General features: G+C 37.8%; 1 protein-coding gene across 1 annotated transcript in view; it reads left to right on the top strand.

Annotated features, from left to right (window-relative positions):
* PPP2R5A (protein phosphatase 2 regulatory subunit B'alpha) overlaps nucleotides 1-16233 on the top strand; it is a 100326-nt gene extending 84093 nt beyond the window's left edge. The window contains exons 4-13 of the mRNA XM_023741731.1: nucleotides 694-786; nucleotides 2627-2757; nucleotides 4132-4191; nucleotides 5323-5431; nucleotides 6413-6466; nucleotides 12491-12541; nucleotides 12836-12955; nucleotides 13042-13169; nucleotides 13959-14060; nucleotides 16018-16233. Coding sequence (XP_023597499.1) covers nucleotides 694-786; nucleotides 2627-2757; nucleotides 4132-4191; nucleotides 5323-5431; nucleotides 6413-6466; nucleotides 12491-12541; nucleotides 12836-12955; nucleotides 13042-13169; nucleotides 13959-14060; nucleotides 16018-16150 — 981 coding nt within the window. The 3' untranslated portion in view covers nucleotides 16151-16233. The remainder of the gene's footprint in view (nucleotides 1-693; nucleotides 787-2626; nucleotides 2758-4131; nucleotides 4192-5322; nucleotides 5432-6412; nucleotides 6467-12490; nucleotides 12542-12835; nucleotides 12956-13041; nucleotides 13170-13958; nucleotides 14061-16017) is intronic.
* The last annotated feature ends 297 nt before the right edge of the window (nucleotides 16234-16530 follow it).

Raw genomic sequence — 16530 nt, 5'->3', positions numbered from 1 at the left:
CTCATTATTTCCCAAGTGTGGATAGGGCAGGTGGTTTTGATTTTTTTTAACTTTAGTTTTATAGAAAGACTTGAAGCTTTTTAGTTTAGTTTATTGTTATTGATGCACTGCACCTTACAACTCAGTTTACTCTTATCGGGGGGGTTTCTGACCTGAATTTAAATTGGGCGGGGGGGTAGTTTCACAGGAAAAGGAACGTACTCCCAGTGAGTGTGGGCTGCAACGTAGTCTTCTTAATTAAATGTTACCGGCATCATTTTCTAGTTCTGACAGTTTAACATTTTTCAACAGGTGATGCAGAGTAAGAAGTCCAAAAATTTACCAGCCATGGAGTCGATTCTGACTCATAGCGGCACTATAGGACAGAGTAGAACTGCCCCATAGAGTTTCCAAGGAGCACCTGGTGGATTCGAACTGCCGACCTTTTGGTTAGCAGCCATAGCTCTTAACCACTATGCCATTAGGGTTTCCTTACCAGCTTAGGAGACCTGAATTGTGATTGTATATTTAGTTTTTTTTTTTTTTTTAAAGTGTATACTTTCAAAAACTTACCAACTGAGCACATTTTATAATGAGATCCGAAATCTCCCTACTGTTTAGACTTTGAGAGATGCATTTTTTATATGAAGTGATCCCTTAGGGTAGAATTTTATAGGCATTATCTTAGTTTTCATTTGACTCTTTCTCTCATAGTTGGTGTATGAATTCTTCTTGAGATTTTTGGAGAGCCCTGATTTCCAGCCTAGCATTGCAAAGCGATACATTGATCAGAAATTTGTACAACAGGTAAGGAACTCTTATGTCTTAAATTTTCTTACATTCATAAGTTAGCAGGGATTTATTAACTTGTCATTAAAGCAGTTTAGTCTTTCAAAAACTTTATTTCCACTTAACAGCACTTAGTATTTTTGCCCATTAGGATAAAAGTGAAGTAATTTGAGAATACAAGAATATTTTTAATCCAGGGTAAGCATCTAACGAAGTCAGTCAAATTAAGTCCCAAATCGTCATAATTATAAAGGCAGTAAAACGAGCCTTTCTGCAATATCAAACTGAGAAAATCTGGTGTGCTTGATTAATCTAAGCACAAAATCAAGAAAAACTTCAAGTCTTTGATCTTGACATGAGCCTCCTTGTTTGTTGTTAATTGTCACCTAGTCAGTCCCCTCATGGCGACCCAGTGTGTGCCAAGGAGAACTGCTCCGTGAGGTTTTCAAGCCTGGGACCTTTTGAAAGCAGATTGTCAGACGGGCCTCTGGGGGGGTTCGAACTGCCAGCATTTCAGCTAGTTGAGTTTTCACCGTTTGTACTACCCGGGGATACAAAAATAAGACCTAAGGCATGACTAGAGTCCCAAGATGCTGCAAGCAATTACCATGTGTGGCTGCTAACTGAAAGGCTGGGGGTTCGACTCCCCCCAGAGAGGAACCTTGGAAGAAAGGCCTGGTGATCTACTCCAAAAAATCAGCTATTGAAAACTCCATGGAGCACAGTTTGACTCTGACACTTGTGGGGTTGCCATGAGTCCGAATCGACTCGACAGCAACTGGCTAAGTCGTAACTACCCTTAAAAAACATCCACTGTGGTAGGTGAGATGGACAGGTAGACAATTGGATATAATTCAGGACAGAACAAGTACTTCTGACGAGGTTTGGGGCTCTCCATCTTTAGTGTAGTTAGCAATACCGGAGTGCAGAACGTAAGATCCGTTGACGACTTCATAGGTATTTTTATTCTACAAAGAGAGGTTATAGGTTTTCCTTTTAAAAAACCCCATGTTTTCATTAAGATACAGTAATGGTTTTTTGACGAAAGATATTAAAGTTTCTTTACCATTTTAAAATGGCAATTTGAGCTTTTGACTTCACGTTTTTGAAAAGTCTCTTTACCCAGCCTTTGCTGAAGAGTGAGGGTGTAGGAGAGCACCGATTCGGACAGTTTGAGCTGGTTTGGAATTTTGTAGCCATTTGCTAAGCTGACTTTAACTAAAAATCTGTGGTCTCATCTTTTATTTCAGTGTTATTTCATGTATCATTTCCACTCTGTTGGCATCTATCTGCCAGTATTTTATCTTAATAACTGAAAATTAGTTTTGAGCTATTGGCATGGTGACCTTCTTGAGTTTTTTTTAGTGTAAAATCATAAAAAAAACCCACCAATTTTATAAATTTTTTTGTAAGCGAGACATAAGCACAGGTGTGTGTTTTTTAAAACTTCGTGTGTTTAATGATTTGTGTCTAAGGATTTTGGATGTTGTTCTGACTTACTATCAAAAAGCATCAACAGCCCGTTAAATTTCAACACGAAACGTCGAGCCATGTTTAGTAGTCAGGAGTCAATTTTAAAATCAAAAGGCAAGGCAAAAAAAAATGACACATTTTGAAATGTTTGTATTTATTGTGTTTGTATCATTTTTTGAAATGAAATAAGTGGGAAGAAATACTCCCTAAGCGTTTTTGTAGCTTTGTTAATTAGCAAGAACAGAATCAATCTGATTAGGCAGGAGCTTTTTAATTTTTTTTTTTTAAGATTTCATTTGTTTGTAATCTTAAATTCAGAATTAGAATAAAGTCAAGTTTTAGCTCGGTTATTTTTTTAAAGTAATTTGTCAGGTTTTTTTTAAAGCTCCTGGAGCTTTTTGATAGTGAAGATCCTAGAGAACGTGACTTCCTAAAGACTGTTCTGCATCGAATTTACGGGAAATTTCTTGGATTAAGAGCATTCATCAGAAAACAAATTAACAACATTTTCCTCAGGTAAATAGATCATATGTATCACTTTTCCTTTTTTTCCCCTCTATGTCTAAAAACTGCAAATTTAACTGATGGTATTTGAGTCATTTTTAGCCTACTGTGTAAACGTCATTTAATTGTATCCGACTTTCAGAAACTTGTAACCCACTACTTATCTGAGTGGATTGTAGTGATGAGGACAGTTTTTAATAGGTAACATCAGTGTCAGTCATGTTGAACAATTTATTGAGAGCAGAATTTATCCAGTTACCTATTTCTTTGAAGTTTTTATTTAAAAATTTGGACTGCCTTCTAGAAGTAGAATCAGCAGCCTTTGACTTTTGCATATTGTCATTCTGAAAAAGCAACTACGCATCCTCTAAGCAGTTTATTTTCATCTTAATGTGAGCACTGTTATAAAGCATAGCTTATCACATAGCTAAAATTATCTTCAGTTTGTTGGTTAACTTCGAAAATAGAAAAAGTGGAATGATTTCTGTAAAGGTAAATTTCTCTTTGTAGTATTTAGTGTATTTTTAGGTTTTAAAATCAAAGAAAACAATTCCTTGTAACAAGAATACATGTAAAATCAAATTATATATTATTACCCATAACTTTAAAAATAGTTCTCTCTAAAAAATTGTGTATAAATGCTTTTTAACCAGTAGCTCTTAGAAGTACTTTCATTTGATTACATGAGGCCTGTCTTTCCACTACTTTATAAATGTTAATCTGTTAAGAAGTTGCTTCAAATCAGGAGATTTCACACGAACACGCGCATTTCAGGTTTGTTTTGTTTTAATTGAAGGTCTGGAAAACTAGGCTGGCCTTGTAACCATGAGAGATGAGTGATAGCCGCCCCCCTTAAAGAGAGCGCGTGTCTCTAGTTCTCTGTTCTCTCTCCTAGTTCACTTCAGTCATTTATGAAGCCTGGCTGGTCCTGCAGTCACTTGAGTTACGACCCGTGCTTTAAAGGTGATCCCGAACTTGAGGTTTAGAGAAGTTCTGAATAAACATGGCTTTATTACGTATTAATCTTTTTCTCTTGGGTTTTTTTAACTGTAAGAGTAGATATTTTCTGTTTTGAAAAATATTTCTTTGAGAAAACCTAACTTTCTTATAAATTATTAAGTAAAATAGAATCTTCCAGGTGAAACGATATTCTGTTATCTTAATGAATAGCAAGTTTTAACAGTAGCATATGTGGTTGAAGAGGAAATAGACTTTCTTTTGTAAGCTTGCCATGAAGTAAGTGATGTGGGACAAAGAAAACCTAAGGTGTGCTGTGTGTTTCCTGTAGTTGTCCCTTGGATTGATTTCCTTACCTTCCTGTCTTTTTCTCCTGGTTTACTTTTTGATGTTTAATTCCGGTTATGTCTGTCTTTCTTTTAAATCCAGGTTTATATACGAAACAGAACACTTCAATGGTGTTGCTGAACTCCTTGAGATACTCGGGAGGTAGGTCAGGTTTGTTGTTCTGCTTAAGAATTAACTGTGATTGTTTTATGTATTAAAATCTTAGCTGGGGTTGGAGAAATTATTTTATTTTAGGACTTAAATATGGAACACAAGACATAGTTTCTCAGCTGAATTCTTATTATAGTTCTTTAGAGGGTCAGCATATTAAAGTGCTGCCATGCAAGACGTCTGTTTCAGAACAGACTTTCTGCTTTTGAAGCAGCAGCGTGTTTTATGCCTGGTCTCACCAGACTGCCGGACTGCCAGACTGCCACAGAGGTGCACAGGATCTGATTGGGAAGAGATGAAATAAGCTGTAGTGGATCTTTGATGAATTTACAAGAATTCTTGTTCAGTTGTTGATAGACTACTCCTAATCCATCTATTGTTTTTAGAAGAATCTAAAGTCTTTGGTTTTCATTCACATGAACATTTTGCCTTCCTTACTGACCACGTACAGTAGTAACTTGAGAGAATTTTATACTTCCTTATTACTACTTGGAAAATGATTTTAGTCTCCTCCCTAATATTTAGAGAATGTTTGTGGAGAGAGCTACTTGTTAATTTCAGACCCCCAACAAAGTAAGAAAATATTGAAAATTTACTTCAGAAAATATTGAAAATTCTAACAAGACAGTATTGTGATGTTGACTCTCCTGCAGCTTTAGGATGGAAAAATGAAGGCAGCAAGGCATAAACTAAGTGACAGGCTTTATAGAAAACAAAGATTAAAATTACGTAAATGCCCTTGCCGTCGAGTCAACTCCGACTCACAGCAACCCAATAGGACAGAGAAAAACTGTCCCACAGGGTTTCCAAGGAGCGGCTTGTGGATTCGAACTGCTCAGCTTTTGGTTAGCAGCCGAGCTCTTAACCACTGCACCCCCAGGCTCCAAAAATTACTTAGTGGGTCATTAATTGGCAGTCCTAATTTTCTTTTGGCTTCATTGAATGACTTAGAGGACAGACTACACAGTAAATTCTTTCTAAAGTAGTTTACTTGTAGATGAGTAAGCCATACAACACCAAGATTGGAGCAGAGCACTGCTCCTTAAATGGACTCATGGGTAGAATAACTTTCAGAAAGAAAGTAGTAACTACTTAACCCTTCCCTGCCTTTTTTCCCTCCAGTATTATCAATGGCTTTGCACTGCCACTGAAAGCAGAACATAAACAGTTTCTAATGAAGGTTCTAATCCCTATGCACACTGCAAAAGGATTAGCTTTGTTTCATGCTCAGGTAAGTTTCAGAAAAAGTCCAAATGAATACTGTTTCAAAGACTGACATATAAGGCAGAGAAATTGAGAAATACCGGGTGACGGTTTTAAATATCATTAAGTAATTTGTTTTGTAAATTACCCCAAACATATTTTATTATATCATAATTTTAAAGTATTGTGCTATTTAGTGTTATTAAATAAGATCAATGCCCTTCAAGTGTAGACATAGAAAAGATAATATCAAATTCCCTTACCTTCTAGTCCAGGTCCTGCCTGACCTAATTAACTATATGATTTTGAGTAAATCCCACATATCTGCAGAATGTTTCTTCCAGTTCTCATAACCTAGTTAGAGAGTGACTTTTGTCTCCTCTGTTATCATTTAGAGAATACAAGTGGCCCCCAACTTAACGAAGGGGTTCCACTCTGACAACTCCATCCTAGGTCAGTTCTGACATAAGTCAGATACCTCGTTTTTTTTTTTTTTTAGTCTTCATTATTATTGCCTTTTATTATCAGTATCTTTATAAATCCGATCTTCATTTGTCTTTGGGGGTTGGCATGAAAATGATAACATCAGCAGATGACATGCTGCAGCGCTGTATGTCGTGCATATTACTAACAATGAGGTGCACGAAAGGACAGGTGTTTAAGTGCGGTCTGTCAGAACGCGAATGCCTGTGAAGTCGGGACTGCCTGTGACACCGTGTGATCACATGGGCGTAATGTAGGGACATGCTGAAAAACTAAAAGCTTAGCTTTAGTCCCGTTTCAGCGAACTTCATATTTAAAAATCACTACTAAAAGAGAACGTTATCTTTCTTGAACCAGAAGTTAAAAGGTTAAAAAGTTACACAGTTGTGAGTATATTCGTTTTTATGTACTGAAATAAGCTAAAGTCCAGGTTGTTGAAGTAGTCCTTTTGGTTAGCTGTGTTTCAGTCCTGCCTCCGAGTGCGATCTCCCTCAGTAACCTTTGTAAACCGTCTCTTGCGTTCTAGCTAGCCTACTGTGTTGTACAGTTCCTGGAGAAAGATACGACGCTAACAGAACCAGTAAGTGTTCTGTTTATTTCTACGTTTTTGGTCTACCTTGTAGCTTTCTTGATAGCCGTATAGACTCATCCAACAGGAGTAATAATGGACTTTAAAATCATGGGGAAGAAGAAATGGGAGGTTAGGCTACATTCAGAGAACTGGGTGGGAGAAGAGAGAGTTGCCCTAAGTTGTGTGTCCTGAATGACTTAGACACAGATTAACCTTCACACAGTAGGTGAGATGTATGATGATGGTATCAGATGACCACAGTTTGAAATTTTATATACATATTATCCTCGTCACTGATAATCTTTTTAATCTTCATTCATCTTTTAGAATTTAAACATACTGTGAGGGTCCCAAAACTATTCTCTTGAACTTTTTTTTTCCCCAAGGAATATGATTTTCCTCTTATTAGTGATAGACCGCATGATGGGGGTTGGAGACATTTCCTTGCCTTGGTGACCAGATAATCTCGGAATAAAGGTTGTTCACTTTATGAATCCACATAGCAGTTCAGTTTTGAATTCTGCTTATCATTTGCCTATAAAATGAAGGTTTAGGAGAGAGTAAAAGGCTAATTAATTGTCATGGAAATTGACTGAAGATTCAAGAATAACAAAAGATGAAGTAGAGTGAAATGGGTAGAAAAATATAAAAGCATAGAACACTTTCTTGGCATTTTATGTCTAAATAGTTAAGCTAAGACAGCTCTTAACAAATAGCAAACAGTTTGGAGAACCAAAATTATAAGATTTTCCATATATTAAGAACCTTCTGAGGTTCTTAGGAGTGCTTGAAAAAATTATGTGCTTAATATTTTTCCTTGGACTTGAACTTTTTGTAAAGAAACGATATTTTCCATTCCTTGATTTTTGGAATGTTTAGACTTTTAGACTTATAGTTCTTTCTGGAAACAGCTAAACACCATTTTAAAAGACAAATCAGGAGCATTTGAAGCCCAATATTTATATGTGAAACCACATAAACCTCTAAAGTAGATTAAAGCTTCATACAAATCCATTAGAATTCAGAAACAGAAAACCCATAATAAGTCATGATTGATGATTGGTAAATAGTAAACAAGTGTAGTTTTACTTAAGTACATTTGAGGTGGACAGGGAAGACAGATGGTTTCTTTTTAGACAGTGGAAAATTAGGGAGAGGGATGATGGTCAGATACGTGGTTTTGGTGAGTTGAATTAATAGAAATAGGAGTAGAATGAAGAGATAGTAAGGCAAAGCCCCGATTAACAAAGGGAAATCTTTTTCAATTCATTAGGATCTCTAGACATAAAGATCTTGCAATTTCTACCATGGGCTGTTCTAGCAGCAAAATTATGGCCATATTACTTGCGTTTGAGTCTTAATACTCATTTTCTGGAAACCTGGTGTCTTAGTCACCTAGTGCTGCTATAACAGAAACGCCACAAGTGGGCGGCTTTAACACACAGAAGTTTATTTTCTCCGTTTAGGAAGCTAGGAGTCCGATTCAGGGCACCGGCTCTAGAGAAAGGCTTTTTCTCTCTGCGGGCTGTGGGGGAGGGTCCTTGCTCCTTGGTTCCTTGGTGATCTTCATGTGGTTTGACATCTATCAACCCTCATCTCTGCTTCTTTGCTTAATCTGCTCCTTTTATATCTAAAAGAGATGGACTTAAGACCACCCTACACTAATACTGTCTCATTAACATAACAAAGAAGACCCTCCCCAGATGGGGTTATAACCACTGCAGGGGTTAGGGTTTACAGCTCATGTATTTGGGGGACACAGTTCAATCCATAACACCTAGCATCTATATCAGAACCCCCTACAAATTATAAATAAGTCAGAGTTTTGGCTCATTTATTACATTCCTCTCTATATATCTAAATCTTCTGTTGAAATTATTTTCTAAAATAGAAGTGACTTTATTGTCATTTTTATTTATAAAAGTCATGTGTTAAATTAGTTCACACAATACAAAAACCTATAAAGCACGATGTGGAAGTTCCTGCAACCTTGTTCCCTAGAGGTAGCCACGTAAGTTGGTGAATCTATTTCTGGACGTTTTGTCCTGGGCATGTATTCATGTGTAGGTTAAACAGACAGTAGGACAGTGCTGACGGGTTTTTTTACCTCTTAATATAGGTATCTTTCCATATTAATCGGCTTCACATTTTCACTGGTAGCATTAAATTCCATTATATAGATCACCGTAATGTATTTAATGTATCCTCTATTAATGGACACTTGAGTTATTTGAAGGATCTCTGGTGATGTGGCGGTTAAAGCGCTCGGCCGCTAATCAAAAGGTAGATGGTTTGAACCCACCAGCCGCACCACAGAAGACGTGGCGGTCTGCTTCCGTGGAGATTTACAACCTTGGAAACCCTGTGGGGCAGTTCTGCTCTGTCCTGTAGGGTTGCTGTGAGTAGGAATCCACTCGACGGCAGTGGGATTTTTTTTGGTTTTTGAGTTATTTGCGTTTCTCATGGTGGAAAACGTGTTGCTGAATGAGGGCATTTTGAGGAATGTTGGAATTATTCTGTATACTGTCTGTGGTGGTGGTTACAAAAACCCACACACATGTCAAACGTCTCAGAACTATACACCAAACATAGAAAAAAATAATTTTAACTGTACGTAAATTTTAAAAAATAAAAACAAATTTTAAAAAGATCCATGTTGCTAGGTCACAGGGTACATATATATTCTCAAGTTGCCTTCCAAAAAGGTTGTACAATTTAATATTCCAATCCAGAGTATAAAAATGCCTGTTTCCCCTCACCGTAGCCAGTACGGAATATTACGTTTTTTAAACCTTTGCTAGTCTAGCAGGTATGGAGTATTATTTTAATTGGCTGTTTTTGTTATTTACAGGGACTGAGCCATCCTTTATATGTTTACTGATCGTTTACATTTCTCTATCGTTTGCCTACACTTTTAAGCCGTTCCCTATTATAGTTTGCAAATATTTTTTTCCATTTGGAGGTTTTTCTTTAAACTTTTGAATATATTATTTTTAATCTTTACCTTACAGAATTAACAAAATTTTTCTTAATGTAGTAAAATCTGTTATTCATTATGACTTCTAGCCTGGATGTCATGCTAAGAGAAGTCTTTCTTCCCTGAGATACAGAAATAGTCTCTAGTATAGCTACTAGGTATTTTATAGCTTCTAAATATTTTATGGAGCCCTGGTGGCATGGTAGTTATGCACTGCGGCTGCTAACCAAAACCTGTAAGTCTTCATTTCCTCTGTCTCAATGTCGTAGTGCTGCTGTAACAACCACAAACTTAGTGGCTTAATAAAAACCCAGAAATGTTACTGTCTCACAGTTCTGGAGGCCAGAAGTCTTCAGTGAAGGTGTTAGAAGGGCCGTGCTCCCTCTAGCAGCCCCAGAGCAGATTCTGCTCCTCGCCTCTTCCAGCTTTTGTTGCTCCGGATGGTTGTGGCTGTGGCCACGTTAGTCCAGTTGCTGCCTCCATGGTCACGTTCCCCCTGCTTCTGTCTCTCCTCTGTGCATCTCTTATGAGGGCTCACCTAAATAAGCTAGGATCTTTCACTTTGTGAGCCTTAACTTGATTACATCTGCTAAGACCCTTTTTCCAAATAACCTCATATTCACAGGTTCTGGAGATTCGAATATGGACATATTTTTTGGGGGGGGGGATCAACATTCAGCCCACTGTACCATCTGAAATTGATTTTTGTGTGTGATAAAGGTAAAGATCTGTATTGGTTTTCTATTGCTACATAACAAATTACCACAAAACCTAGTGTCTGAAACTAGTATGTATTTATCATCTCATAGTTCCTGTGGATCAGAGATCTGGGCACAGCTTAGCGGCGTCCTCTGCCGCAGGGTCTCTCCTAAGGCTGCAGTCAAAGTGCTGGCCAGGGCTTGGGTCTCGCATAAAGGCTCGGGTGGTAAAGGACCGGCCTCCAGGTTCACGTGGTTGTTGGCAGGATTCAGTTCCTGAAGCACTGTTGGAACAAGGGCTTGAGTTCTTAGCTGGCTGTTGGTGCTGGAGACCACCCTCAGTTCCTTGTCTATGTGGGCCTCTCCAGCATGGTAGTTGCTTCCTCAAAGCTTGCAAGCCAAGAAGGCAGTGAAGTCTGCTTGTTGTTTAGTGCTGTCGAGTGGGTTCTGACTCATAGCGACCCTATAGGACAGAGTAGAACTGCCCCACAAGGTTTCCAAGGAGCAGCTGATGGATTTGAACTGCTCACCTTTTTGTTAGCAGCCGAGCTCTTAACCACTGCACCGCCACGGCTCCAGAGTCTGCTAGTTGTAACCTACTGGAAGGCAGTCCCTCGCTTTCACCACATTCTTCTGGTTAGAAGCAAGTCACTAGACAAGGTCACACTCCAGAGGAGGGGATTGTGTACACAAGGGGGCGAACACCAGGAGACGGGGTCCTGGGGGGTCGTCTTAGAAGTCCGCCTACCAAAGGAACCCAAGATTTTTCCTAAATGGACCCAGTGCTACCACTTAACTAATTCATCTGTTTTCCATGGAACTAAAATGCCACCATTATCATATATTAAAACCCTCATTTATACATGAGTCTGTCTAGATTCTATCAGAGCCCTGGTGGCGCAATGTTAAGAGCTCAGCTGCTAGCCAAAAGGTCAGCAGTTCAAATCCACCAGCCGCTCCTTGGAAATCCTATGGGGCAGTTCTACTCTGTCCTTTAGGGTCGCTATGAGTTGGTATTGACTCGACAGCAATGGGTTTGGTTTATCTAGATATTATTGTTTCATCCATCTTTTCTGTCAGCTTCCATGCTGATACTACCTTGTTTTAGTTACTGATATCAGTGGTGCAGGTTCCATCCCATTAATTCTCCCCCTGACCAAAAAAAAAAAGTTCTTGACTATTTGCTTAAATTTGTGGATTTTTAGAATAAGTGAAATAATTCAATTGGCATTTGATTGAACTTAAATTTATGGATTAAATAGAGGAGAAATAATGTCTGTACAGTATTGAATCGCTTCATCTATTTGCAGTCTCTCATGATCTTCAGTAAAGTTTTACTCCCCTTCATATGTCTTAAGCAGTTCTTGCAAATTTTCTTTCTATATTGGCACCAGATCAATGTTCTTTCCAGTTTTAATTTGAATGAGTGTTCATCATTACTGGACAAGTCTGATAACTCTGAAATAAACTTAAAAGGCTTTCAAAGGTCTATTTCCCCAAAAGCACCAGGCCCAGATGGTTTTACAGCCTGTTTGTAAAACCATTGTGTAACATGATTGCTGGTGATTTCTGATAAATGCTTCTAGTTCTAGCTTACTAAATTTTTATCAGAACATATAGTAAATAAAAAATATCAGGTGACGTCAGAATCTTTTAAGATGATCAGATAGTTTTGTTTTTGTTTTTTCCTTTAACGTCTAAATATGAGTTGAACCATCCTGGCATTTCTGGAATAAGTTATAATTGGGCATGTAGCATTATTCTGCAAATACACTATTGGGTTCAGTTTAATATAGTTTTTTGCAAATGTGCTCATTTAAATCCATGGTCCCTTTCTTGTGTTTTGCTGTCTTTTGGTCATGAAGGTTGTTCTAGCTGTGAAATGGGAAACTTTCTGGCTTTTTCTGTGCTTCATAACAGTTTGAATAACAGGGGTTACCATTCCTTAAAGTTGCTCCCTAAAATAAATAACTTCCCCACCAAGTTGGTGGTGAGGACCCCACCAAGTTACTATCATATTCTCCTTTATTTTCTTCATAGCAATTATTACGATTAAAATTATGGTATTTATATATTTAATTGCTCACTTATTGCTGGTCTCCCTGCACTAGAATGTAAGGTCCATAAAATCAAGGACTTCGTCTGTCTTGTTCACCATTGTGCCCCTACCATTTAGAACAGTATCTGGACATAATAGGCCCTCTTTATTGAACTAATAAAAATCTACCGCTGAGCGGAAAGTCTGGGTATAACTTAGGTATTAAACAATATTGATCTACTTTTGAATGAATATTGATATAATCACAATGACTGAAAATTTACATTGTTTAGTTCATGTTAACCTTTTCCTTTTTGCAGGTGATCAGAGGATTGCTAAAATTTTGGCCAAAAACATGCAGTCAGAAAGAGGTGGGTTTTATTCATTAACTGTAGTGCACTTTATTAGAACTTGTCAAGTCCAAGGCTACAAGCGATGATTCTTTGGGACTCGCTGTGTTGTCACTGCTGCAGCTCAGTAGCCTTTCTGTAAGGGATTAGGGAGATGTGACAAATAGCTGTGCATTCCATTAAATTACATATGCCATCCAGACCTTTTCTGCCCCCTGTATCATTTGTAGATTAACCTTATCATTTGTATAGTTTCTGTATTAACATCACATATTTTGTCATTATGTTTCCTAAAACAAAATTTTTTTAACCTAGGTGATGTTTTTAGGAGAAATTGAAGAAATCTTAGATGTCATTGAACCAACACAGTTCAAAAAAATTGAAGAGCCGCTTTTTAAGCAGATATCCAAGTGTGTATCCAGTTCTCATTTTCAGGTATGATGTTTTCAGTGATACCATTTTTATTTTATACTCTTCTTTCTTTTTTCTTTTAGTTTTGACATTTCTGAATGTCTTTTTAGGTTGCAGAAAGGGCATTGTACTTCTGGAATAATGAATATATTCTTAGTTTAATTGAGGAGAACATTGACAAAATTCTGCCAATTATGTTTGGCAGTTTGTACAAAATCTCCAAAGAACACTGGAATCCGTAAGTATCTTTTCTGTTGGTCACGCCTTCTCGCGTTGTGCGTGTTAGCGTTTTTGTCGTTTGACCTTCTAACGCGTACGTAAAGTCTGTGAGATTTGGAACTCATTCAAAGGTAACACCACCTAACTTTATTCTGTCCTGTATTTTCTTTAAATATAGCTTTATAAGATTGTAAATGTATGTATCTGTATGCTCTTTAATATGGTCCTAACTTCAACTTTACATTGCAAATCTCCTTGAAGGTAGCGTTTACCTGGTGTAACATTCTACACCCCGTGTAAGGTCAAACCCTGTTGGTGAGACCAGCCCTCCCCTGTGCAGGGTGCGCCCACCTCTCGTGCTAACGCAGAGCTGTGCTGATCTGCACCTCGTGTGACCTCACCTCCACACACAGCACCATCCCAAGGAAAGCTGAAGGGCTCGAAGGCCATATGAGTGACGTCTAGAATGCACACGTTATCTGACTTCCGTAACATCCTTTATCCTGCTTTCTGCTTTTCTTCTTAACAAATTATTGTAGTTTGATCTTTTTCATCGTCCAGTACTGTTATTCAGGGTTTTAGATACGAGACCCTAGAACAGAAATGAAGGTAACCAGACATTTTTTAGCTATCACCAGTGCCTGTGTGACCTTGAGCAAATTACGGAACCTCTTGAGCCTCCGTTTCATCATCTCTAAAATGGATTAAATGCATCAGGCAACATTCAGTCCATTTTAGGGATGACACTGTTAGATTTCCTGCCTGTTAGCGGCATCGGTAACCCAGCACTGGCTTATTTTCATTTTAGGACCATTGTAGCGCTGGTGTACAATGTGCTGAAAACGCTAATGGAAATGAACGGCAAGCTTTTTGATGACCTTACTAGCTCATACAAAGCTGAAAGACAAAGGTATTTGATATTTCAGTTACTAAGTTATTGCATGTTAGATTAGTTGAATGTGATTCAGCTCAATAAGGTATCTCCTCCAAGTAAAAATACAATGTTTAAGAAGTCAGTTACATTAAGCATTACCATTTGAAAGTCTCTAAACTCTCAGTCATTTCCAGATAAACTAGCCGCAATATTTTTATTAATTTGTTAAGCGGAAATTACAATAAGATTTATTATTTAAGGTTGTTATATAATGTACTTCCTTAAAGGTTAGATTATAATTTAACCTGGATCGTAAATCCTCTCTGTTTATCTCATTCTGAGCCTTTGTCTTCATCAGGCTGGTAGTGTTTGCATTGTAAAATATAACTTATGTTGAATTTTAAATGTTAATTTACAGTTAGATTTCTTCTTCTTATGTTTATGAAAGTCGTTGTCCACATGGGCTTTCACAGTGAGCTTTACTTTTCACCTGATCCTTGCACAATACTTCGGTAGTTTTTAAGCTGTGGATTTTAACAACGTGGTTTTGAAGTCAGCCTAATTGTCTTTTGGGCAGAGGAGACTCATACATGATATGCCTATGACTCAAGGAGTTTAACATTTCTCTCCTTGCAATAAATATATTTTAAAGAAAAAATGATAGCACACATCAGCTTTTAGGAACATGTCTTAGTAATTATCTTTTTGAGAATTTGATAAATTACTACAGAATAGTCTTAAAAATCACTTCCTTTTCATATATTTATTTTAAACTTAAGAAGGTGGACAGTAATTGCTGTACCTGGGCCCACCCATCATTTGAGGGTAATAGTTACCATTTACTTCTAACACGTATCTTGGTGTATAGTTACTTGTTTAGAAAAGCAGGTAGTTTTGACTGCACATTCCTAGTTTTGGTTTTCTTGTGGCCAGCAGAGAAAGGAAGGCCCTTCTTTCACAGCTGTCCTATCCCATCAGTCAGCTCAGCACATTCTTTCTTTTAAATAGCAGCTTTTAGGCAGGAATAGGAAGGGGGTATGTGGTTTGAACCTCAGGAAGCAATGGTAAGAAAGAAAAGATGGCTAGGATCATATGAAACTTGTATTTGAAAAATGTTTATTCACATGACTGAGAACAATCAGTTGTTCCACAGCTGCATAAATCAGTACCTTTGTCCCCTTAAATCATACATACGACCACAGACATACACGTCCTCTGACACAGAGAGCCTTTCAGAGGAGTTGGGTCCAAATTATTCAGGCTGGTTTTCCTTAGAATGGAACTGAACTAATTGAAACAACATATTTTTAATTTTTGCGGGGGAGAGATTTTTCAGACTTCAAAGTTTTAGTTTGATGTGTGAGAGACAGGAGATAGTAGGATAGTCTGGTTAGTGGCTGGAGATGTGCAGGGGATGGGGATTCTGCAGGAAGAGGTGAGTGGAAAGGGCTCCAGGTGACCTAGTGGCCACGCCCTTCAGTCTCTGTCTGCAAGAGTGACAGTGACTGCTTCAGCACCCGGACGAAGTTTACATGAGAAAATTGGTGTGGAAGTACTTGGTGAGCTAAAAATTGGTGTGGAAGTACTTGGTGAGCTAAAAATTGAAGTACTTGGTGAGCTAAAAATTGAAGTACTTGGTGAGCTAAAAATTGAAGTACTTGGTGAGCTAAAAATTGAAGTAGTTGGTGAGCTAAAAACTGGTGTGGAAGTACTTGGTGAACTAAAAAGCCCAAACAGCATGGTGTGATGATAGTGTGTAGGGGAGCAGGGGCTGTCAGTTGGTCTGGGAGAGGCACAGATTTAGTAATTACATTTAGGGGAGTGACAATAAGTCCGGTGCTCCAGGTCACTGAACTCAAAGACTTTATTAGAAAGAAGGACTTAAGTGAATGTGGGTGAACAGTGTCTTCTCCGGTAAACTGCCAAATACAGCAGCTTTCTTTAGGTTCTGGAATAAAAATTTCTGATGACAAAAATTTTTATTTGTCTACAGAGAGAAAAAGAAGGAATTGGAACGTGAAGAATTATGGAAAAAGTTAGAAGAGCTAAAGCTAAAGAAAGCTCTAGAAAAGCAGAACAGTGCTTACAACATGCACAGTATTCTCAGCAATACCAGTGCTGAATAAAAAAAAAAAAGCCTGCCACCTCTGCTGGATAGGCACAATTTTGTACACTTTTTTTGAGATTATGTAAAAATTGCAAAACAGACCTCATCAGTATAATATAATTAAAAGGCCAACTTGTTTCCTGGCAACTGTAAATGAAAAAATATATGGACTAAAACAGCCCTGTTTTATCCTGGCCACAGTATATTGTAACCTTTGTCTAATCATTGATTTATTGGCTCACTTCTGAAGTTTCACTGCAGTGAATGAATTTTATCATCTGTGACATGAGTGAGATAATTATGGGAGTGGTGAGAATTATGACTTGAATTCTCTTGATTACATTGCACACAGAGAGTAGTCTGCTCTGTATATCCTTCCCTTTTATAATGTGCTTTTCA

This window comes from Trichechus manatus, unplaced genomic scaffold, assembly GCF_000243295.1.
Source record: "Trichechus manatus latirostris isolate Lorelei unplaced genomic scaffold, TriManLat1.0 scaffold00187, whole genome shotgun sequence".
NCBI lineage: Eukaryota > Metazoa > Chordata > Mammalia > Sirenia > Trichechidae > Trichechus > Trichechus manatus.
Note: the sequence above shows the minus strand (reverse complement) of the source record. Positions and strands in the feature narration are given on the sequence as shown.